General features: G+C 40.8%; 1 protein-coding gene across 2 annotated transcripts in view; it reads right to left on the bottom strand.

The window, feature by feature from the left end:
- Positions 1–24,449, bottom strand: part of MAST2 (microtubule associated serine/threonine kinase 2) — a 199,431-nt gene extending 174,982 nt beyond the window's left edge. For both annotated transcript variants that reach the window (XM_069589227.1, XM_069589237.1), the window contains exons 1-2: positions 23,947–24,449; positions 2,057–2,204 (exon numbers count right to left, since the gene is read on the bottom strand). In XM_069589227.1, coding sequence (XP_069445328.1) covers positions 2,057–2,204; positions 23,947–24,144 — 346 coding nt within the window. In that variant the 5' untranslated portion in view covers positions 24,145–24,449. The remainder of the gene's footprint in view (positions 1–2,056; positions 2,205–23,946) is intronic.
- Positions 24,450–26,365: the final 1,916 nt, after the last annotated feature.

Raw genomic sequence — 26,365 nt, 5'->3', positions numbered from 1 at the left:
TAAGCCTGGACATAGCATTTCCATTTGTAGGAATGCAAAAGTAGACCAGAAAGTTAACCCTAGCAATGCTCTCACTATAATAAAATGGGGGATAAAATAAATGATCACTACAAATTAAATTATAATATCTCCACATAATGACATACTGAACCCATTAAAAATAATGAGGCAGCTCAACACTGCAGTCAGGAGAAATTGTTCAATGTTCTCAGTTGAGTGAAAATAGCAGAAAGGAAGTATATAGCATATGATCTTAATTTTTATTTTTAAAATAAAGTTTATATACTTACATAAGATTTTAAATGTATATTTAAATATAATGGAGTATATATAAATGGTTTGGAGGGAGAGAACAGAGAAAAAAGTAAAGATTTTCAACTTTGACATGAAGCATGTTACTGCACTCAAAATTTTTTATAACTGGCATATTTTACATTTTTCATCAGAAACAAAATTTAAAAAAAAAATCTAGCTCTCTCTCAAGTCTGCTCTCAAATGCATGCTTTAATGAGAAGTCGTTCCATAAAACCCTCCACAAAAAATAATACTGGTTCTCTACTGAAAACCTCCACAAGCCCGGAATAGAGCCTGCCTAGTTTCTTTTCTTCCTTCTGCAAATGTTGCCAAGCTCTCCAGGCGATCTGCTGATAGATTAGTAGCTATATAACCTAAAGGAAAATTAGTTTATTAACTTCCCATTCACATATCCAAAGGCTAGTATCACAGTTCTATCTCTCTTCAAAATAAGTGCCTAATGGGAAAAGAGACTTACACAACAGCAGACAAAACCCATATGGCCATATACTAGTAAGGGCTTGAAGCTTACCAAGAAATGTCAAGAATTTGAGGAACACAAATAGCTTAAAACAAAAGGAACAATATGAACAAATGGAGCAACTAGCCATTTAGTAAACAAATAACTCAGGGGAAAAAAACTTCTTAAAAATTCTAATTATTATTCTTACAATGATTTCAAGAGCCTATTTTTAAGAAATATTCCCAGTTAAAGATGGTTGAATGACCACATATTTGTATTTTCTGTCATCCTGGAAACTCCATTAAATGAGAAAAGAGGGAATTCCCTGGCAGCCCAGTGGTTAGGACTCAGCACTCTCACTACAGGGGGCCTGGGTTCGATTCCTGGTCAGGGAACTAGGATCCCACATGCCAGAGGGTAACTAAGCCCATGCCACAGCTAGAGAACCCACACCCCATAGAGCCTGCGCTCTGCAACTAGAGAAGACCCCATGTGCCACAGTGAAGACACAGCTGAGCCAAACAAAAGAAAACTTCAAGAAAAATTTAATTAAAAGAGTAAAAATCTATTTACTCATAGGGAATGAGAAGATAAAACACATCCTTGAAAGAAGAGCAGAACACTATGGAAAAAGAAACAAATAAGAAACAGCTCTATGTGATTAAAACATGAGAGCCAAAATAAAAGTCTCAATAGAACAGTGAGAAGAGAAAACCAAAGGAATAGCCCTGAAAAGGAACAAAAGGACAAAGAAATTGATACTGTTCACTATAGGCCAAGGAATGTAATAGGATTCCTTTTCCTTCTTCAACTAAAGTCAAATAGATTCTTTTTTCATACTCTATTCACTGCTTAAAACCACGCCATGTTTTAATTGCTTCCTATTTAGGCATGACTTCCTTGTATTAATTTTTCCTTTGGAATCTTTTAAAACTTTTCTATGGAAGAGGTAGGGAGACACTATGGCCTTTGGAATGGATTTCAGAAATAGGAAAAAAAAAAAAAAGAAGAAGTAGCAAAGTTTGTGAAGTCTGAAGAAATAAACACAGAGCAAAAATCATATTGAAAGGGAATAACCAGTAATAATGGTCAATCAAGAAATATCTAGCAGGTTCATGAGGTTAGCATTCAGAGATGCCATGAGGAAACAGCAAAGAAAGGAAAACAGCATTACTCACAAGTGTTCTATAGAAGACTATTACCACAGAAGAAGCAGTCAAGATGCCAAGTTAATACACCCTTTAACATTGACAACACAGTCCCAAAACTCTTAAAAAAAAAAAAAAATTAGATACTTACCTGACAAAGAACTGGCCAGGCTTCCTCTCCGTAACTTACAGTCATCCTGACTAAGCTGTCGTTGAAGTTTAGCTTTTCCAGTGGATGAAAATATGTCAGGATTACTAAGCTTCCTGAAGAGCAGGGGACTACGTCCAGTTATCACATCCTTCAAAGGAAAAAAGAAAAAACAGTAAAACACATAAATCTTTAATGTCTTTTCTGACAGTGCAAGAACTTTATATTTAAACATCTCCACAACATTCATTACAGTTAGAAAGTGCCAACATTTTATATTTCCTATTGAACAGCTGAAGCCAGAAACAAATTTCTTAGTGACAACTGTTTCGGTATGCCATGAATGATGTGAGACATTGATTACAAAATCCCAAAGGAAAAATAGGGGATGAGATTTCAAGGAGACACAATAAGGCACTTTGACAGGATATATTATTCATAATGAGTACATGTCTACTTAAGCTTATTTACTTTTCTCCTTTTAGTCATAGTATATCCAATAAAGAAAAGCATATTTCAGTTTTTAAAAAATCATAAATAATAAAATACCTGTCACACAAAGTTACAAATATCCCTAACATTCAATTAATGCTGAAGTAAAACTTAGAGCCTTCTTTATATGTCTATAATACATATGTTTATAATTCTCCAGGCAAGAATACTGGAGTGGGTAGCCAGGCCCTCCTCCAGGGGATCTTCCTGACCCAGGGATTGAACCCAGGTCTCCCACTTTGCAGGAGGATTCTTCACATCTCAGCCACCAGGGAAGACCTTATGCTTCTATAATAGGAGCTAAATATATGTTTTCAATGAAAAAGTATAATAGTACAAAGGAGGCAATACAGACAATATGAAGTGCCTTCCCTTTGCCTTTACTCTAGCCCATCCCACTCCATCCCAATGCCACTTCCTCCTCACCAGTAAGCATCAAGATGCAGACATTCTAAAGCAAACACTCACCTAATTAGCAGCATTAGATGAGAAAATATTATTTTTTAAAAAGGCAAGTGAGGCCTATCTTTTACATTTCAATGAAGGAAGCTACAACAAACAGAGATAAGCAGCACATCAATCTGACTTGGACAGTACAAAAAAAAAAAAACTGAGAAGCATAAGGAGAAATAACTGAAATGTACATTACCTGCCATTTTAAAAACAAGACACAAATATCTGATACCAGGGCAATACTAAAAGCCACAGGAAACGGAGAAACGTCTACCTCCTTGAGAAAAGATTTTTTTTAAAGCCTCTGGTCTTACATACTGTGACAGGTGGGTTCACACGCAGGAAAGCACAAATACTGGTTGGTAGTGGTTATCCAGAATATAATTTACAAATACTCCAGCATAAAAAGAGTGAAGATGAAAAACAGCTGAAGAGAAAGGGGGGAAAGCTATTATCTTGGTTGTTGTTGTTTTGTTTTTTGTCACACGGCGCTGCTTGCAGGATTTTAGTTCCCTGACCAGGGATAGAATCTGGGCCCTCAGCAGTGAGAGTGTAAAGTCCCAACCACTGAACCTCCAAGAAAGTCCCGAGAAGAAAGTATTTTTAATATTGATAGTAAATGGATAAAAGAATATGGGGGATAGTAAGGCACCGTACCATTATTGGTAGCATTGAAAAAGACCCTGATGCTGGGAAAGACTGAAGGCAAGAGGGCAGCAGAGGATAAGGTTGGATAGCATCACCAAGTCAATGGACATGAACCTGGGTGAACTCCAGGAGATGGTGAGAGACAGGGAGACCTGGAGTGCTGTAGTCCATGGGGTCACAAAGAGTTGGACACGACTGAGCAACGACAACCCACTCCAGTACTCTTGCCTGGAAAATCCCATGGACAGAGAAGCCTAGTGGGCTGCAGTCCATGGGGTCGCTAAGAGCCGGGCATGACTGAGCAACTTCACTTTCACTTTTCACTTCCATTCATTGGAGAAGGAAATGGCAACCCACTCCAGTATTCTTGCCTGGAAAATCCCAGGGACAGAGGAGCCTAGTGGGCTGCCATCTATGGGGTTGCATGGGGTCGCACAGAGTCGGACATGACTGAAGCGACTTAGCAGCAGCAGCAGCGCAACTGAACAACAACAACCATTGAAGCAATTGATGTGTCCAGGCAACTGCATCAGGAATGAGCAGGAAGAAAGGGGAATTGGAAGAAGTCAATGCAAAAAGAGAAAGCATCAAGGCAGCAGCCTATAATACCACCAAGTGGTGTGACAAGGATGAACAGTACTTATGCATCAAGTAGAAACCATGAAGAAATCAGGGTTTGGGCACTAACGCTGGTAACCCATCTAAAAGGGCTGGCCATTCATAGAGGCAGCACTCCAGCAAGCAGCTGTGGATGGAGGGAAGTGAGGAGGCCTTACCAGGTACCAAGGAGAAGGAATATCCTACATGAAGGCAATGGAAAGGAAAATACTCCCAAAATAACTTACAAATGAGCTACATGACAGCCAGCACTTGGATGCCTGCTTCACTGTATGGATGAACAATTAGTCTTAGGCACAAAAGGACTGGCAACCAACAGGACTAGATCAGCATCAGGTAAAAGAAAGTCATATCCTTTTCAATCTCCCTATTCCCTATAGCATACTAAAGAAAAGAAGCCAGAGGAGAGGAAAAATGAAAGCAGATTATGCACCTTCTTATTCCAAGTCTCCCCTACCAAGACTCTGCAAAGGGAAGGAAATGTTGATTAAATAGGAAATGAAATTTAACTTTTAAACCAGGACATCCTTTTAATTTTAGTATATTACTCATTTCAAAAATGTACATATAACTAAGCATATAACTTAAAGAATTTTTGCAAGTTAAACATATCCATGTAACCACCATCAAGATTTTAAAAAAAGAAACATAAGCAAGCACTTTCTAGAAAGCTCCCTGTGCTCCCTTTCAGTCACTACACTATCTCCCCAGGATAATTACTATCCAGGCTTCAAACAGAGATGAGTACATAAATAGTTCACTCTTTATGAACTATTCTGTACCTTGCTTCTCTTGCTCAGCTAGCTAGACTGGACTTATTTATTTATTTTTAATTGAAGGATAACTGCTTTACAATATTGTGTTGGTTTCTGCCATACCACAACATGAATCAGCCATAGGTATACATGTCCCCTCCTTCGTGAACCTCCCTCTACCTCCCAGCCTCTCCCACCCTTCTAGGCTGTTAGGGAGCCCTGGTATGAGTTCCCTGGGTCATATAGCAAATTCCCACTGGCCATCTATTATACATATGGTAGTTAGACTGAACTTTTTAAAACAGTAGAACATTATTGGATTTACTGAAGAATTTATTAAAAGACAAGAAAAGGGAATGAAGCAAATAAAACACATGGTCTAAGAGAGAAAGAAAAGGGGCATGGGAAGAGGAACTTCCTTTCTATAATATAACTTCCAAACTAACTTACTTCTTGCAATTTTCTAGTTCCCATTTCTAGTCTCTTATGAGAGATCCAGCCACATCACATGTTTTGCAGGTTCAATAGCGTATTACTGTACCCTTAAGCCGCCCCCTTCTGCTTAAACTCGATCAAATTTCTATCTGGTTCCTAGCATTTCTACAATCAAATGATTTTTCGGCAAAATAGGGAGTTAAGGAGGGGAAGGAACCTAGGATGACTTCCAGGATTCTGGCCTGGATAGTATCCCAGAAAATACAGGAAGAGAAACAAGGTTACAAATAAAAAACTCTTATGGCAGTATTAACGTAACTACAAATTACAGTATTCTTCCAATAATTATTAGGAAACTATAAATGCTTAACATGAAAGAAATTAAATAAAGGAGACATGAATAACTTTCTTCAACTACATGAGGGCTTTCTCCTCTGCTATAGGAAGAGTAAACTTCTTACCTCACAGGCCAGAACTAGAAATACTGGACAAAAATAACAAAAGGAGAAGTAGGTTTAATTATAGGAAGAACTGCCTAACAGTGAATAGGCTATCTTAAAAAGGACGAACTCTGCCCCTAGAATACTGAAAAAGCAAGGTGAAAGTTGGCCTAAGCTGTGATCCTGAAAATGTGGTCCCAGACCAGGAACATCAGCATCAGCAGTGAACTTGTTAGAAATGCAAATTCTGGAGTCCCACACCAGATCTACTAAAATGGAAAATCTCAGGGAGGGGACCAGCAATCGGTGTTTTAACAGGCCTTCTAGGTAAGCCCAAAGCACACTAAAGTTTGAGAACCACCAAACTAAACAAAAACTTTCAGTATGATTCCACCAACACACACACATGTTGATCAACTGTGAGAATTGTGTCACAAATTACTTGAAATTGATTTAAAGTACTCAATCAGTATACTCTCAATTAAATGAAAGCAAGTTCCTGGTCAATACTACAATAAAATCGGTTCACTTATGTTACAATGTTTCTTACGTGAGATTTTTTAAAAGGCAGAATTATAGCTTGCATGCCAGAAATTACACATAATTTGTATTTATCTATTGTAGCAACACAGTAACAATAACATACCTACTATATGACATGTAAATTTCAACTATCAAATAAAAGGTTGAAAATTGCCTGACTACAAAATCTCTACATGCTCCTCCCAACCCTAGAGCTTATTGCTTTCTCTTGAGTCCTCACAGAATCCTCCCTCCCTTGGTCAGAACTATCTCCGTCCCCCACAATACTAAAGCAAATCTCAAGCTAACTTTATACACAAGGCTAGTGCTGTGTTTATACTATATTATGCTTTCAGGATAGGACTTCCTTCCTTGACTTCCCTGTAGCTCAAACAGTTAAGAATCTGCCTGTGATGCAGGAGATCAGGGTTCAATTCCTGGGTCGGGAAGCTCTTCTGGAGACGGGAACGGCAATCCACTCCAGTATTCTCACCTGGAGAATTCCATGGACAGAGAAGTCTGTTGGGCAACAGTCTGTGGGGTCACAAAGAGTCAGACACGACTAAGCAACTAACACAAACACACAAGGATAGGATTCAGTTCAGTTCAGTCGCTCAGTCGTGTCCGACTCTTTGTGACCCCATGAATCACAGCACGCCAGGCCTCCCAGTCCATCACCAACTCCCGGAGTTCACTCAAACTCACGTCCATCGAGTCAGTGATGCCATCCAACCATCTCATTCTCTCTTGTCCCCTTCTCCTCCTGCCCCCAATCCCTCCCAGCATCAGAGTCTTTTCCAATGAGTCAACTTTTCACATGAGGTGGCGAAAGTACTGGAGCTTCAGCTTTAGCATCATTTCCTGCAAAGAACACCCAGGGCTGATCTCCTTCAGAATGGACTGGTTAGATATCCTTGTAGTCCAAGGGACTCTCAGGAGTCTTCAACACCACAGTTCAAAAGCATCAATTCTTCGGCGCTCAGCTTTCTTCAAAGCCCAACTCTCACATCCATACATGACCACAGGAAAAACCATAGCCTTGACTAGATGGACCTTTGTTGGCAAAGTAATGTCTCTGCTTTTCAATATGCTATCTAGGTTGGTCATAACTTTCCTTCCAAGGAGTAAGTATCATAGGATTAGATGTAATCAAAGGCTTCACAGCTAAAAAACAGAAGTCTACACACTAAAAACTTGTCTATCAGGCTAAAAACCTGGGCTTGCAACACAAGTTGTCTTATCCCATATGAACGGTAATTTAATAGGTGAAGAGAAGACCATATACTGTGACGGATTCTTCCTGACGTACCCTGCCAAGAGTCAAACTCAGGCGCCACACTAATCAAAGTACATTCTCTTAATCCCTATTAAAACCTTTGCTTGATGTGCATATACAAAAAAAACATAAAAAAGTACTTTGACCCATGCCTCAGGCATATCAAAGACAATGTATGAAAAATAACTCTAAATGGATTATAAATCTAACTATAAAATCTAAAAGTATAAAACTTCAAAAGAAAATGCAAGAGTAAAATTTTTATACTTTGAGTTAGATAGCATTCTTAGATAACACAACAAAGCATAAGTTTAAAAACGAACAAATTTATAGACGTCATCAAATTTAAAAACTACTCTTCCAAAGATACTGTTTAAAAAGTGAAAACAAATCACATAGGAGGAAAAATATTTGCAAAACATATCTGAGAAAACACTCAGTAACAAGCCAATTTAAAAAAAAAGTGAGAAAGAAACCTAATAGACATTTCAGCAAAGAAAAAGCAAATATGGCAAATGACACCATTCTCAACAATTCATCATTACGGAGATAAAAATTAAAATAAAGTGAAAAACAACATTGGCAAAATGGTGGAGTAGACAGTTCCCAACCTAAAATTACCCCAGAGAAACACTGAAAAACAGGCAGAAACTGCCAGAACCACTTTTGTCAGACTCTGGGAAATAGAAGATTTACAACAACCATGAGAACTGAATCAAGAAGTCAACCTAAAAATGGTGGGAAAGCTCTGTGGCGTTTTCACTCGCCCTCACCCTACTCATTCCTTGATGTGGAGGCAATCGTGAAGACATCAGTAGGGATCCCAGAGTGGGACCCTGGCCCCTGGTACCAGAAGGACAAGAGGAGATCTCACTTGTACATTATTACATCTGTTCTAACTCAACTAACTTGGAATCTTCTCAACGTGGAAAAGCAGCAAGCACTGCTTAAAACCCCGTAAGGTGACCCAAACACCCACAGCCACCTGGGCAAAGGATTAACAATGAGACATACAATTGACTACCTGAGATCTGGGCAGGAAAAGGGAGAGTTTCTTTGGGAAATTAGGGTAATAACAAACACCTGTGTATATAAAGTAAATTAGAACGCCCAGGGTGAAATGCATGCTCAGGAAAGACTGAAAAGATTTTAAGCTTTCATCTCCAGCTGATCCCTGGACTCAACACAAGTCTGGCTAAAGGCCGAAGGAGTCAAAAAGCCGATCTGCAAAAACCAGATTGTTGTATGTTTGTAAAACAAACATATTGATTGTATGTTTGTTTGTTTGCTTAGCTCCTGGCAATCCAGAAAATCTTAATCAAAATACAAGCTAAGGAACAGAGACTTCAGTATCACACACAGCAAGAAATACAATTTCTACAAAAAAGGCTGGGAAAATTCACTAGACACATGAACAACTACAGCCTTCAATATTCAAAAAATAGCAAAACCTGGGGAAAGGGGAAACACTGTATTCCCGAGTTGCCAATATTCAAATCTCTACTTTTCAACAAAAATAATTTTCAAAAAACACAAGACGTATAAAGAAATAAGAAAGTATGGTCCACTCAAAAGAGTCAAAATACATTAACAGAAAACATCCCTGAGGAAGCCCAGTATTCCACTTTGCAGAAAACTTGAAATCTATTGTCTTAAATAAGCTCCTATCACTAAAGGAAAACATTTGCAAAGAATTAAAGAAAATCAGGAAAACAATGTATGAACAAAACAAGGACTATCAACAAAAAGACAAATTATAAAAGGGAATCAAATAGAAATTCTAGAAATAAGAAAACCAATAAATAAATGAAAAGTTCAGTAGGGGGGTTCAATGGCAAATTTGAGAAAGCAAAGACATAATCAGCAATCTCGAGGACAAGACAATTAAAGCTATATAGTCTGAGGAACAAAAAGAAAAAAGAGAATAAAGTGAAGAGAGCCTAAGAGATGAGGGGTTCATCTTCAAAAGAAACAATTTATGCATTAAGGGACTCCCAGAAGAAGAAGAGAGAAATGGGAAGAATACCTGAAGAAGTAACTGCCAAAAACTTACCAAATTTGATGAGATATGAGCCTACACGTGCAGAAGCACAATGAACCTCAAGTAGGTTAAACTCAAACAGAATTTGAGTCAAAACATGTCATTACCAACTGTTGAAGCCAGCAACAAAGAGAAAATATTCAAAACAGCGAGAAAGATGCATTTCATTATGTACAGGGGACCCCCAATCAAAGAGCAAAAAAGCAGACGTCGTGTGCCTTCCATTGAAAGAATACACTACCACCCAAAATCTTGCCAAAGGAATTGAACCTGAGACTGATTAAGCCTCTCTATCCAGCTGTAACTTGCAGGCAATACAAAGGACCTGAAACATTTTGAAATGCACCATAACTATGAATCTAGACTATGGGAAACCACAGGTCAAATGTTCCAAGGTTTTTCAACATACAGACTTTAAAGAAGAGATGAAAGGAAAACGTATAAATTAAAAGAGACAAACACATCTAGTTTTTTAAAATGGGCAAGACTAAACTGTAATGTCTTAGATGCAAATTTAAAGAGAAATACAAAGAAAGGCTTAAGTCAGAATGTGCTGTGCTATGCCTAGTCACTCAGTCGGGTCCGACTCTTTGTAACCCTATGGACTGTATAGCCCACCAGGCTCCTCTGTCCATGGGATTCTTCAGGCAAGAATACTGGAGTGGGTTGCCATGCCCTCCTCCAGGGGATCTTCCCAACCCAGGGACTGAACCCAGGTCTCCTGCATTGCAGGCAGATTCTTTACCATCTGAACTACCAAGGAAGCCCTAGGTCAGAATACTGATTACTTTTGCAGAGACAGAGGGACTATGATTGGGAGGGCCACAGCAAGAAGAGTTTCCTGAATGGCTGGTAAAATTCTGCTTGATTAATGGCGTTCATTTTATAATTCACTAAATTATCCTTTTGTTTTTGACTGCTTTTCTGTACTTATTGTATTTGACAATAAACAATTAAATAGTAAAAAAGAAAAAAAGGAGGAGGAAAGAAAGAAGAAAATTCACAAAACAAGTGATCTGCTACAAAAGGAATACTTTGCTACACATAAAGTTACAGTAGTGACAAAGAACAAACCAATAAAAATACATAGAAACAAACATTTAGTGAGCTCCAATACAAACTAGGCAATTTATAACCATAAGAACAACATGGTTAAATAGACACTGCTATCCCCATTTCAAATCCAAACCTACTAAGCTATTAAGAGAATTCAAACCTAAAGTATATTTATCTCCCTGTATCTCACTGTTTGCTGAACCCAGGGTAGGCAAGGCACAAGTGGGGAAGCTGGAAGAAAACTCAAGGAACTGCAGACATGTTTCTTCTCTCCGGGCTAGCGCAACAGCCGTAAGGCAGACACACTGTATTCTCTTGGGGTTGACCTAGCAGATGCAGACATAATGCAGCCTCAAGGGCTTTTCAGGTGGAGCTTATAGATGTTTGCAGAACAAAGGTGGCCTGTGGCCAAGGGGGTATGTTGTGAAGTGCGTGTGCAGGGCTATAAGTGACCTCAGCTGTTACATAACCATGTATTTACAAAACATGGGGCAAGAGCGAGAGGCCGTGGGTCCAAAGAGTCTCATCACTGCTATCTTGGCTAATCTGCTCTTTCCCTACAATACCTCTTCACCATATTCTATTTCTAAATGACAATTTTAAAAAAAACTCAACAACAATCAATAAGAAAAATAAAAAGAACCAGTTTATGAGAAAAACAAAGTTCATAACTAAGGAAGTCACAGAAAACAAAACTTCCAAGTAAATACTAAACCTGTGAAGAGATTCTCAACCTTGCTAATAATCAGGAAAATGTATTTAAAGCACTGAGATGCCATCTAAACCTAGAAAATTAACAAAAAGTGATAACACCAAGAGTTGTCAAGGACACAGCGAAACATCAGTGGTCAAAGCACATACAGGTACAAACACTGAAAAAAGCAATCTGGCAACAATATCCTGTAAGAGAAACTCCTCCACATGTGCACAAGGAGATAAGCACAAGAATATTTACTGTAGCACTGGAAAATGGAAATCACCTAATGGTCCATTATTATAACAAAATGTGTGCTGTGCTGTGCTTAGTCACTTAGTCCTATCCGACTCTTTGTGACCCCATGGACTGTAGCCTGCCAGGCTCCTCTGTCCATGGGGATTCTCCAGGTGAGCATACTGGAGTGGGTTGCCATGCCCTCCTAAAGGGGATATTCCCAACGCTGTGATAAAACCCAGGTCTCCCGCATTGCAGGCAGATTCTTTACTTCCCTGCCACCAGGGAAGTCCAATTTTTTTTAAAAAAAGTTTACATATTACAAATTATTCTTTCAAAAGAATGCTATATAGCAGTTTAAAATTGATGAAATTAATCTAAATGTGTTAAGATAACATAGATCAAGGTAAGTAAACTTCAGCTGGTAGGCCATGTCCTACCCACAGTCTGCTTATGTCTACCCAGGGAGCCAAAAGAAATTTTTACATTTGTAAATAGTTGGAAAACAACAGAACAAGATTTTGTACAATAGTATTCTCAATATGACAAATATGGAAATTACATAAAATTCTAATTTCAATGTCTCTATATAGTCTATTGAAATATAGATAAGTTCATTCATTGGCATATTGTCTTATGCTATCATGCTACAACAATACAGTTGAGTATGTAGTCATGAAACAAACAGTATGACAAAGCCTAAAATATTTATTATATTGCCCTTAACAGAAAAAGTGTGCTGATCTGGGACATATAATTCTCAGAAACAATGCTGAGTGGAACAAGGTTAGAGAGCAAAAGTATACATATAATAAATAATTTATATAAAATTTAAAAACAAGTATTCCTACATCTATATTATCCCTGTTTTGCTGAAATACAGGCAGAGAAGCTACGTGGCTTATTCATCTCCCAACAAATCCAAGGTTAAAGGATCTGAGACTCTGCCGTCAGGTCTGCCCTTAAGAAGGGTGAACATAACATTAATACTGGTAAACAACTAAAACAATATCACAGAATTTTAAAATGTGGTTTCCTTGGTCCATATTTGCTAGTAAATTCATTCTAAAGCCTAGGGAGACTATAACACATTCTAAACCAGTTACTTAGAAAGAAATTCACAGAAGTTTCCCTAAGTGCTTCCCTGGTAGCTCAGGTTGTAAAGAATCCGCCTGCAGGAAACCCCGGGTTGATTCTGGGTCAGGAAGATCCCCTGGAGAAGGGACAGGCTACCCACTCCAGTAGTCTTACCTCGAGAATCCCCATAGACAGAGGAGCCTGGTGGGCTAAAAGGAAAAATATACAAATTAAAGCCGCTTTTTCAAGCTGAACAAAATAAAAGGACAGTTCAATAATGCCAACAAATCAAAGGTCAAGACATACCTTTTTCTATTTCTTTCTGAAACCAGATAAGAACACTGAAAAACATGAACCCTATACTCACATATTCTATGCATGTATCCCAAAAATATGATAATTAACCATTATTGAGCACTCATCGGTATCAGGCTTTGTAGTAAGTGTTTTACATGGATTAACTTATTAAATCCTAACAAAGAAATTGGTAATGAAATTATCTCCACTACATACACATGGGGTGATTAAGGCTTAAAAAATTTAAGTAACTTGCATCAGGTCACAGAGTTGGACTCTAAGGTCAGACAATGACTTAATCACTATACATTCACTCAATGTATTTCTTTAGTATCTCCAATATACGTGTCTAGAAACTGGAGATACAGCAGTAAGGAAAAACCAATTCAAATTCATATCCTCATGAAGCACATATCCTAATATGTGAGAATGACAATAAATAACAAATATGTGACAGTCACAGGTGAATAAAGGACATAATAGAAAGAGGGGACAGGAGTGACTAGGAGTGCTACTTTAAAAAAGCTGATCAAGGAAGGCCTCTTTGAGGAGGTGATATCTGAACAGAGACCTAAATGAAATGAGGAAGCCAGTCATATAAACATATCCAGAGAAAGAACACCTCAGGTAGAGAAAAATACCAAGTATAGAAGTCCTCAAATAATTTTTAAAATGTCCTCAGGGAAGAGCATGCTTAATATATCCTGAGACTATCAAGGCACCCCCTGTGACTAGAGCACAGTAACAAGAGGAAGAGAAGGAAATGAGGTTTGAGAAGGCCTAGAGGCAGATCACGTAGGCACCTATAGGACAAAGCAAGCACCTTCAACTTTGATTAACTGTGATGGAAAGCCACTTTCGACTAGAGAGGGTGACAGATTTTGACTTTAACTTTTACAGGATGATACTGCTCTTGCTGTGTACAAATTATCATTATCATAGTTGGGGGGGAGGGTAGAAGAATAGAATCAGGAAGACAGGTTAGGAGACGTTTATAGTAACCCAGATGGAAGATGAAAGAGGCTAATATTAGACTACTGATGGAACTAGTAGGGAAAAGTCTCATGCAGTTTGAATACTGCACCAACCAGAACTGATGGGCTGAATGTGGAATATGAGGTTTAGAAAAGAATCAAAAACAACTTCCATATTTTGCTCTGAATGAATGATTTTGTTGTTTAGTCGCTCAGTAGTGTCCGACTCTTTGCGACCCCATAGACTGCACCACGCCAGGCTTCCCTGGCCATCACCATCTCCCAGAGTTTGCTCAAACTCATGTCCATTGAGTTGATGATGCCATCCAACCATCTTACGCTCTGGTCACTCCTCCTCCTCCTGCCCTCAATCTTTCCCAACATCATGGGCTTTTCCAGGGAGTCAGTTCTTCACATCAGGTGGCCAAAGTAATGGAGCTTCAGCTTCAGCATCAGTCCTTCCAGTGAATATTCAGGATGGATTTCCTTTCAGATGGACTGGTTTGATCTCCTTGCAGTCCAATAGTATCTCAAGAGTCTTCTCCAACACCACAGTTCAAAAGCATCAATTCTTCAACATTTAGCCTTCTTTATGGCCCAACTCTCACATTTGTTCATGACTACTGAAAAAAATCAAAGCTTTGAGTATATGTACCTTTGTCAGCAAAGTGTTGTCTCTGCTTTTTAATACTCTGTCTAGGTTTGTCACAGCTTGAATGATAGTGCCATTTATTGACATGGGAAAGACTGAGCGAGAAGCAGAAAAGGAAATAAAAACAGGGTTCAACTTTGGACATATTAAGTTTGAAAGGTCTATTAGTTACCCAAATAGAAATGTTACACTCACAACTAAAAAAAGAAGTTAGAGCTCAGAGGCAAGTCAAGACTAAAGGAAAAAACATGGAAATCAACAGCATACAGATGAAAGGCAAAGTAATACAATCTAATGAGATTACATCAGGAGAGAAAACAGACTATAGAAGCAGATTAAATACTAAGCTCTCTGAAGCACTGGTGAGACTGGAAGAAAAGCAAGAGATCATGGTCCCAGGAGCCAAATGATGGAATGATCAACCATGTCAAAAGCAACAGGCTGAGTGAGAGGAATACTGAAAACTGGCTACTGGATTTGACCAATGATGACCCTGACAAAAGTGCTGCAGTGGAATTAGGAGACTAAGGCCTGATTTGCCTGGAATGGGTGCAGGAAAGAGTAAGAGCAGAAGAAATGAAAGAAGATACAGACAACTCTTTCAAGTGGTTTTATTCTAAAAAAAAAAAAAAGGACTCTCTTAATCACAGACAATTATTTCATATCCCTTGTTCGTTTGCCTGAATAACTGCAAGAGTCTCTTGAGTAGTCTCACTGCTTCCATTCAGTCAATGCTCCTTAGAGTAGTCAAACAGATGGGATTAAAATGAATGTCAGATCACGTTATTCCTCTGCTCAAAATTCTCCAGTGGTTTTTCATCTCTTTCAGCACAAAAGCCAAAAACCTTACCCTGTAAGACACTTGCCCATCTAAAACTCTCCACAATTCAGCCCTCCTCTCCCCATCTTTCCCCTCTGACCTCACCCACTACTCTTCCTCTTACTCATTCTACTCTAGCCATACTTGGGCTCCTTGGTGTTCCTCAAACAAAATTTTGGAGCTAAAGGTATGCTTCCAGCCTAAGGAGCTTTCTACCTCTACCAAGTATACTCTTCCCTCAAAATTGAAATGCCTGTTTCTTACACCCTTCAGGTCTTTACTCAAACATCTCATTCCAAAGAGATGTCTTTCATAATAATGCTATTTAAAGCCATAAAATCTCCCACCACTCTATGTCCCCCTTTCCTGCTTTATTTTCTTCACAGTATTTATCACACTATGCTGCTGCTGCTAAGTCATTTGAGTCATGTCCGGCTCTGTGTGACCCCATAGATGGCAGCCCACCAGGCTCCCCTGTCCCTGGGATTCTCCCGGCAAGAACACTAGAGTGGGTTGCCATTTCCTTCTCCAATGCATGAAAGTGAAAAGTGAAAGGGAAGTTGCTCAGTCATGTCTGACTCTTCGCGACCCCATGGACTGCAGCCTACCAGGCTCCTCCGTTCATGGGATTTTCTAGGCAAGAGTGCTGGAGTGGGGTGCCAAGGCCTTCTCCATTGTCACCCTGTAGCACACTACATATTTTACTTATTTCTTTTATTATCTGATACAAGTGTACCATAGACAGAGTTGGTTTAATCACAGCTTGGATTTTCTCAAGTTGACAGGTATGACAGAAGGTACTGAAGGTACATACACAGGAATAATTATGATAGCCCATGAAATATTTAGGTGGACAAGGAGGAAAGTAGAGGCATGAGGTGACCAACAATGAAAAGATGATTTAGGAAAAACAAAAATCAACAGACCAGAGGTTACAAAGAGTTTGAACAATTTTTGGAGATGAATGAATGCGAGCTACAGAAACAGAAGATGATGTGAAGGTCAGAGTGTGGTAAGCTCTAAACTGAGATTTTAGAAGTGGACCTATTATTGGTAAAGATGAAATATGCCCAATGGACATGGAAGCAGGAAGCTCAGGTTGATATCAATTTTCCTCATCAATTATTTACTATATTTCCACTTTATATAGGGTCCTCACTGGTGGCTCAGCTGGTAAAGAATCTGCCTGCAATGTGGGAGACCTGGTTTCCATCCCTGGGTTGGGAAGATCCCCTGGAGAAGCAAACGGCTATCTACTCCAGTATTCTGGCCTGGAGAATTCCATGGACTGTATAGTCCATGGGGTCGCAAAGAGTCGGACACAGCTGAGCGACTTTGACTTTTACATCACCACTGTATATATGGCTATAGGGCAGAGAAAAGAGTTTGGGAGTTGACAATGAGGTACAACACTGAAACAAAAGGGTAGTCAACCATGTCGGACTAACAGTGCATCATGTGTAAGTCCTGACTCCCAGGGACACCTAGTCTCTGCTCTCCCCTGAGGACTTTTTCCTCCACCCCCAGGGCTAGCCCTTGACCCAACAACCTGGTTTTCAAACCTCTTTGGAACCCCAAGTACGTATATAAGAGAAGAAAAACAACCAATACCTGCTGATAAAAAAGATAATTACCAAGGTACCATGGGGGTTTTACCAAAAAGTACAAAACTAGGTAGCAAATTTAGCAAAGAACCATATAGTAGCTAAGACCAGCAATGAAGGAGGCATAGGGATTACAGTATGAAGCTGCCTCTGATAATCCTAATCATAGGTCACCATGAGTAACTGGGGTGGAAAAAGCTTTTAGGCTGATCTTAGGCTAAGAGGCATCCAGTAAAACAAAGATGGGAAAAATCTGTAAACAGATGTGTCCTATGCTCATCAGGGAAAACTGTCCAAGCTGCTTCAACCATCCCAGGCTCTCTGCTCCCAGGACCTTTGACAAAATCAAATCTCCCAAAGGTAATAGGTTTTCAGGGCTGGCCCTTACTTATATTACTTCAGGACAAGATGGGAGGAAAGAGTTAACAAACACTCTGTATTGAAAACTCATTGTCATTGCAGAGGTCAGACTGGAGTAGGTGCGTGCTAAGTCGCTTCAGTTGTGTCCAGCTCTTTGCAATCCTATGGACAGCTGCCTCCCAGGTTCCTCTGTCCACAGGATTCTCTAAGCAAAAATACTGATACTAGAATGGGTTGCCATGCCCTCTTCAAGGAGATCTTCCTGACCCAGGGATCAAACCCGAGTCTTTTATGTCTCCTCCACTGACAAGCGAGTTCTTTATCACTAGCACCCCAATGACTCAAATGATAAAGGATCCACCTGCAATGCAGGAGACTCAGGTTCGATCTCTGTGTCAGGAAGATACTCTGGAGAAGGGAATGGTCACCCACTCCAGTATTCTTGCCTGGAGAATTCCAAGAACAGAGGAGACTAGCGGGCTATAGTCCATGGGGTCACAAAGAGTTGGACATGACTAAGCAACTAAGCACACACCTTCCATTGAAAACTCAGCGTGAGTACCTGCTCAATTGCATCTGATATAGCCTGTCAGGCTCCTCTGTCAATGGAATTTCCCAGGCAAGAATACTGGAGTAAGTTGCCATTTCCTTCTCAGGGATCTTCCCAACCCAGGGATCGAACCAGCATCTCGAGCATTGGCAGGCAGAGTCTTTACTACTGTGCCACCTGTAAAGCCCCTGGGAAAACTCAGAAAAATTCTCAAATGCCCATGTCTTAATCACCATGTCCTACACTGTATCCTCCACACAGCTGCCAGAGTAACCCAGGTTAAAAAACAAGTAAGACCATCCTACTCCCCTACTTAACTCTTTTTAAACAGTAGTAAAGATCTTCTACCATCTAGGCTCTTTTAGGCTCTAAACTCATCATCTACGCCTCCAAGTTCAAATTCCAACAAAACCAAATCAATTACAGTTCCCTAAAAAATACATGCAGTTTTCCCTCTGTGTATTTTCTGCCCTGTGCTTTTGGGCTTCTCTGATAGCTCAGTTGGTAAAGAATTTGTCTGCAATGCAGGAGACCCCAGTTCAATTCCTGGTTTGGGAAAATCCTCTGGAGAAGAGATAGGCTACCCTCTCCAGTATTCTTGGGCTTCCCTTGTGGCTCAGCTGGTAAAGAATCTGCCTGCAATGCAGGAGACCTGGTTTTGATCCCCGGGCTTGGAAAATCCCCCAGAGAAGGGAAAGGCTACACACTCCAGTATTCTGGCCTGGAGAATTCCATGGACTATACAGTACACAGTCCATAGGGTCGCAAAGAGTTGGACATGACTGAGCAACTTTCACTTCACTTTGACTATACAATAACATTACAGTACCAAATAATGATTTTCATGAAAAAAAATTTTGAAAATTCCTTAATGGTGCTGAGAGAATTCTAGAAAGTAAAATTGAACTCCATCGTCTTCCATCTTCAAAAATGTCTCATTTTCTTTACTTACCTATTTCTCTCTTACTACCGTTATTACTCAACTCACCCAAATTCAAAATATTTGAATCATTTCCTGTTCATTCATTCAGTTAGTAAATAATTATTGTGCCTATTGTGACAAAGGCCTTGATTATGTATTATGGTATATAAAATGATGATATAGTTCCCACCCTCAATAATTTACAACTTAAAAGCAGATATGAAATAATATAAAATGAATACAGAAGGACAGAAGGGCTATTTATGACAGCCCAATCATAGAAAAGCAACTTCACAGAACAGTTTCTGTGGCATGAGTTAGGCCTGGAAGCTTGAGTAGAATTTCAATGGGTAAAGACTGAGAAGAAAGTTTTTCAGATAGATAACTAATTAAAATAAAAATATGAAAGTGCCTAAGGAGGAAACAAATATTTACTGAGTGCCCATTATGTACCAGTTAAAACACTAAGGGCTGGTACAGTGATAATTAAGACAGCCTCTGAGGAGTTTTGTCTCTGATGAGAGACTGACAACCAATTAGGATATTGCTCAGGATACATTTCAAGTGCCAGCACACATCCATATTTCTAATAAGTATTCAGACTAATAACTATGTTTCAAATACCATACTAGGCCCTAGGTATACAATAGTAAATGAAAGAATCTGGGCCTCAAAGAACTTGCTACCAAGAGAGATAAACTATTTCAATAATGTATGCTACAATGGATACAAAGCAAAGTATTAGGAACCAAGAGAAGGGGCTTCTAACTGATTCTAATAAAAAGTGATGTTTCAAGTAGACCTTGAATGCCAAGGTCTTCAAACTTTATTCTATGGTATTAAAAAGCTAATGAAAGTTTCTGAAGATAAAGCAATGAATTGATCATTTAAAAATACTTATTGCAACTCAGACAGGCAAGGAGTTCCAATCTTCTTTATTAGAATACAGAATAAATTAGAGGTTAAAAGGCTAAAAGCAGAGTAAACGCAGTTAAGATATTACAACCAAGACAAAAGTTTATAAATGGTGTAAATTAAGGTAATGACAGTAAGCATAAAGATTTGAAAGATATCATGAAGACAGAATCAGCAGAATCTGGGTAAGGGGGTCAAGAGAGAGCGAAAAGACAAAGACCAGAGATATAATTTCAAGTTTGAGGACCAGAGAAAGGAAAGACACAGGGAGAAGCACATTTCAAAACAGAACAATGGAATCTATCAATATTTCAATGATACAGTAAGCCACTCATCCAGAGATCCAAGTTCTGCATCCTGTTCAGAAATTATTCCTAAACACCAGCATGGTATAACATATAACAGCATTATTCCATGTCAGGAGAAATGAAGAACAAAGTCATTTCTGAAAGGTAGATACCTTGGTGATCAGCTAGGTTTTTACTCCTGAATGAATGGAATAATCCATCCCATCTCTTAACACACAAAATTGAAAATTTTTAAGTTTTCAACAAATAATTTCAAGTCATGGAATTTCAAGACTCTATCAAATTATGAAAACCACTAATGTTAAGATCACAAATGCTGAGAGTCTAAGGTGGAAATGTTAGAAAGGTGGAAAGGCTAGAAATGGAAATATAGAGCTAAGAAAAGAGGTCAGGCCTAGAGACTCAGATGACTTTACAAGGAGGCTCTGTAACACAATGTCATGAACAAAGAGAACTACAGACCCTTTGGCTGAGTCGGTAAAGAATGCCTACAATGTGAAGAACTGGGTTCGATTCTTGGGTTGGGAAGATCCCTTGGAGGAGGGCATAGCAACCCACTCCAGTATTCTTGCCCAGAGAATTCCCACGACAAGAGTCGGACACAACTGAACGACTAAGCACAGCACGTAGACCCTATTCCGTATCCTAAGTACTTGCCATGAATAGGGTAAACCTGTTAAAAAACAAAATACAATTAAGAAAAAAACCTGTGGACTTCCCTCGTGGTCCAGTGGTTAAGAAACCACTTGCTAATGCAAGAGGCATGGATTCGATCCATGGTCAGGAAAAATTCCACGTGCCAAGGGGCAACTATGCCAGTGTGCCACAACTACTGAGCCTGCACTCGCAACTACTGAGCCTTCACGTCATAACTAATGAAGCCCACATGCTCTAGAGCCCATAAGCTGCAACTACTGAAGCCCATGTACCCTGGAGCCTATGCTCTGCAACAAGATAAACCACCCCAATGAGAAGCCCATGCTCGGCAACTAGAGGGTAATCCCCACTCCCAGCAACTGGAGAAAAGCCTAAGCAGCAACAAAGACCCAGCACAACCAAAAGTGAATAAATAAATAAAAATTTTAAAACAAAGGATAAAAGAAAAAAGCTGGGAATTCTCTGTTGGTTCAGTGGTTAGGACTCAGAGTTTTCACACGCAGGGGCGTGGGTTCCCTGGTCGGGAAACTAAGATCCTGTAAGCCTCAGTATGACCAGAAAAAAGAAAAAGACAAAGCTAAGGACAGAGAGGAAACACATCCTCAAGGAACATACTGGGGACAGCGACAGAAAACAGAAAAAGACACCCAAGAAGCAGTCAGAGAAACAGGAGTAGAAAAGACATTATGACAAAAGAGAAGAAAACATCAAAAGAAACACATGGTCAAGAGTGACCAATAGTTCACAGAGGTCAGAGAAGAGGGAGGTTATCAGATTTAGTCATTTTATAGTCCCCAGGACTGCTGCAAATCTTTCCGTGTAATTCTTTCACAATGAAAACTTTTAACAAATAGCCACACATTATTTTTCAACTTAAAAAAAGGAAGTTTTAGCATCATGGTACATTTACACAATGGAAAACTATACAGCAGTGAAGAAGGACAAGCTTTTTCTAAAAGAAACAACATAGATGAATCTTACAGACATAGCTGAATGAAAGAGTACAGTCATAAGAGTTAAGCTGAATGATTTAATTTATATGAAGTTCAGAAGAGGCAACACTAATCCATGCTGATAGAGGCTGGTGAGTGGTTACCTCTAGAGATGAGTAATACCTGGGAGAAAACACAAAGGCACATTCTAGGGTACTGGAAATGTTCTACATCCTTATCTGACATAGGTGTATTCATTCTATAAAACTTCATGGGCTGAATGAACCTTTGATTTGCACTCTGTAGTCACATCACAATTAAAAAGTAAATAAACAAACATACAAGTTACTGATGACCTTGAAGACATCAGTTTGGGGAGAGTTTATGTGTAAAAGCCAAATATATGAGGAATGTATATAAGGTGAAGAAGCTGAGACAGTGAACTGTTGTTCAGTCACTCAGTTGTGTCCAACTCTGCAACCCCATGGACTGCAGCATGCCAGGCTTCTGTGTCCTTCACCATCTCCTGGAGCTTTCTCAGACTCCTGAATATAAAAACTCATTTTTCAAGAAGGTTGCTGGTTAGCAAAAATGAGATTACAAAGTAGCTTAAGTAGGTTACAAAACTCATGGAAATCTTGTTGTTTTGTTTTTATTTGAGGTATAAGACAACAAGGGCCTACAGAAGATAAGAGGGAATGAAATCAAAAACATAGAGAAATTAGCCTGGAAGAGGATAAGTACTTCCTTCTTTGAGATTTAAAAGGATGAGTGAACACAGAAATCCTGAGATAAAGGGGAAGAAATCAAGTAACCTTGAACTCTTCAGTGAAACACTGGATAAGGTAAATTGGACCAGGTAAACTTGAGTCAGGAAAGGATCTGGGTTTTAAGTACATTTTAAAATGTTTTGAATAGGAACTGCAGAGAATATAAAAGACAAGGTTGAGAGAGAAAATTACAGTAAGAGGACAATGCTCAGCGGCCTCAAAGTAAGGGCAAAGATAGCAATAGCACAGTCTACTCAGCACTGGGTGGAGAATACAAGATAAAAAACCAACAGTGGGGGAAAGTCCAAGTGCTAACATGTGCATCACTGAAACTATATAATAATGATGTCTATGGAAAATACTTATTTAACATACAGGAAAGGTATCCTGTTAGGCAGGAGACCTAACAGGACCCAGGACCCTTCAGATCTCCAAAGATGAAGTTAGTAGGGTCTTGAATAGTATGTGCAAAAGGGAAGCTGTCACTGGAGTCCATTACTACAATACATTTTTCTGTAAATCCCACAAGATCAAGGACCATGCAGGTACTCACTGAACTTCCTACAGCTACTAATGACAACTTCTCCCTCATAAAACTGACCTTTATCCCCTACTTCTAAATAACCCACACTTGATTAAAAAATTAATATATAAACACATCCTGTCCATTCAGAAACTCCACGAACTTTTTGCATTTCTTTCTATGTTTTCCCACTAAGATATTTTCAGTGGTAAACTCCTATAAGGCAGAGACTAAATCTATGAATTCTCTGCTCACAGTACTTCCTTTGGATTGCACACATGCATCCCCAAAGCACATGTTTTAAAAAGTGCTTTCTCGTGAAATGAATCATTACTGGAGAGAACTTTAACAGTGGCTAGGAACATATTCCAACAAGACTATAACGATGGCCAAACCAGAGAATGCTTAGGAATGACATCTTTTTCACAACTGTCAAGGCAACCTCGAGAAAATAAGATAACATTTACTATATCACACTGACTGTCCCTACCTTACATTTTTTGCCCCTCTGGATAATTCCTCCATACCCCTTTAGTAAACCTATTCTTTGAACTTCATTCACTCCCAGCCCACATTCCGGCGTCTCTTCTTCTCCTCCAGAACCCTTTACCTCAAACTCCCATAGGACCATTTTTCATCCCTACGTTCTCATTTCCCATTCAACCCCAGACTAATACTTCCATTTCTCCACTCCGCATTTTTCTGCCTCTCTAGACCTCCCATTCCTCCTGCCCAACTTCAATTCAATCCCCACCCCTTCAACTCCCCCAGCCCAAATCTTCCCGCCCGAGACAGCCCTCCCCCATCAGTCCCATTCAGGCTCCTCCTCCCCATCCTTTCCCTGCGAGACCCCGGCCAGCCCTACCTGCTCCCTGACTTCGGGCCCTGCGGGCCCGGTCCGCTCCTCCAGTCGCTGCCTCCCGGGCGGCGCTCGCCGGCGCGGGGGCAGGGGCTGGGGCTGGGGCAGCTCCGCCGCCCGCTGAGCCCCATCCTCCCGGCCGGCTGCCGGCGGCGGCGGCGGCGGCGGCGGCTGCGGTCGATCGCGGCAGCGGCTCCGCTTCATATCTGCGGCTGGGCCCTGCGGGCGTCAGCGCCGCGACTGTCCCGGCCCCGCACCTCCCCGGGCCGCAGCGCTACCGCGCCAACCACCTCCCGCGGCCACCATGGCCCGGCGGGCACCCGAAGCCACCGATCCCAGCCCGCAGCTCCTCCGCGCTTTCTGGGGCCTCAAGGGCCGCGGCCTCCTCGGCGCTCCTTACGCAGGAGGCAGCATCGCCGCAGCCTCGTCCTGTCCCAGCCGGCACACGCTCGGCTGGTCACCCGCCGCCGCCGCCGGCTCCACAGCCAGCCGCCCGCCCGCCTGCCTCTGGCCGGGCCCCGCCCCTCCCTTCCCCTCGCGCGCGCGCACCGGGAGCCCGCCCGCCACCTCCGGCCGCGCGCCGTCTCCCGCGCACGCGCCAGCGAACGGTCGCGAGAGACCCGCCCTTGGCCCCACCGCGTGGTGTGGGAGGGAGGGGGCGGAGAGCGGAAGGGGGCGGGGCCCCGAAGCGCCTGTGGTAGCCGCGGACGGTTCATTGATTCTTTCTTTCGTCCATTCATGAAATTGTGTGCCAGGCCAAGCTAAGTGGTGCGAATCTAAAATGAATTAGAACTGATCAACGTCCTCAAGGAAGTAGGTGGAGAAGGACCAGGAGCAGCAAGAAGATAAAGGAGACAACTAGTGAACAGAACACGGATGCATGCCTTTTTGTTCAGCATCTGCGAACCAACTGTCATCTGATCGTCACATCACACTTTGAAGGCAGGTCTGTTCATTCTCCTGTTACAGATAAGAAGACCGACGAGAAGTGACATGCACCAGGTCACTGAGTAAGCTGGACAGAACTCAAATTCTGGCTTTTCTGACTCTTTCCACGGTTTCCTGCTGCTTCCAAAAAGTAAGACAGGATGTGGAAAGTCCTATAAAAGGGGAAGAAGCAATAGATTCCTTCAAGGGGAAAGGGAAGACAAGCTTCCAGAACATTGCCATGATTCCCCACTGACAACGCAGTAATTACGTTATCGCCCAGTCCAGCCTGGCCACCGCGAGTCCAGCTGTGGCTTGGGCAGCTCAGCCTGCCACTTTCAGTGACTCATCTGCTCAGCAATGTGGCTGTAGCTCAGCAATGTGGCTGTAGCTCAGCCCTGTCTGGCCTCCTCCTTCTGGCTTCTGGTCTGCCACAGCACCATATTTTTCCTCTTTTGACTTGACAGGAATGCTTTCACAGAAGCATTTCCTTAAGGGGTCACCCTTTTTTTCCTGAGCCTCCTCCCTGAACCTTTTTTGAAAGACAGTAATAACTAACATTATAGCAAAACGACTTCCCTGGTGGCTCAGATGGTAAAACGTCTGTCTACAATGCGGGAGACCCAGGTTCAATCCCTGGGTCGGGAAGATCCCCTGGAGAAGGAAATGGCAATCCACTCCAGTACTCTTGCCTGGAAAATCCCATGGACAGAGGAGCCTGGTAGGCTACAGTCCGTGGGGTCGCAAAGAGTCGGTCACGACTGAGTGACTTCACTTTCACTGGATACCAGACAGTGTGCATTCAATTCACACATATGTGAACAAGAGGTAAGTTGTATAATTTCCAGTTTACAGTTGAGGAAACTGAGGTTCAAGTTACATGAAATGCTCAATATGACACAGCTAATAAGTGCAGAGCGAGGACTCAGACCAAGGTCTATCAGATATCAGAGCCTATGCACACAACCAATGTTTCTACAGCCAATCGACAATCTGCTCTTTGTATTCCCTATTTCCGTTTCTCACCACAATCCACCTCTCGTTGCCTCAACCAGAAACCTAGAAGTCATCCTATACTTCTTTCCTCCCCCTCCTGTCCCCACATCCAATTGATGAACAAGTCTTGCTTCTTCTGTAACCTTTCCATCGCTCCAATCTGGCTCCTCTTTCCATCATACTAGTACTACCTCACTTCAAGTCTTATCTTCTCTCACCTACTTGACTAGGAAAACTTTCTAATTCATCTACATCCAGACCTTTTCTCTTCAAACCCGTCCTCCAATAAGCCTTTACAAGAATCTTCAAAAAACATGTTACTTTCTTGCTTAAAACAGTCAAATAGGTTTCCATGACCTTCAAGATGAAGTCTACCACTGAACTTAGTATGATTGGCAAGGATATCTGAAATCTGGTCTCTGTCTATGCCACCTTCTCCTATTAATTCTTGTGTGTATGTGTGCTTAATTGCTCAGTCATGTCCGACTCTATGCAACCCCAT

The sequence above is a fragment of the Ovis canadensis genome, chromosome 1, assembly GCF_042477335.2.
Source record: "Ovis canadensis isolate MfBH-ARS-UI-01 breed Bighorn chromosome 1, ARS-UI_OviCan_v2, whole genome shotgun sequence".
NCBI lineage: Eukaryota > Metazoa > Chordata > Mammalia > Artiodactyla > Bovidae > Ovis > Ovis canadensis.
Note: the sequence above shows the minus strand (reverse complement) of the source record. Positions and strands in the feature narration are given on the sequence as shown.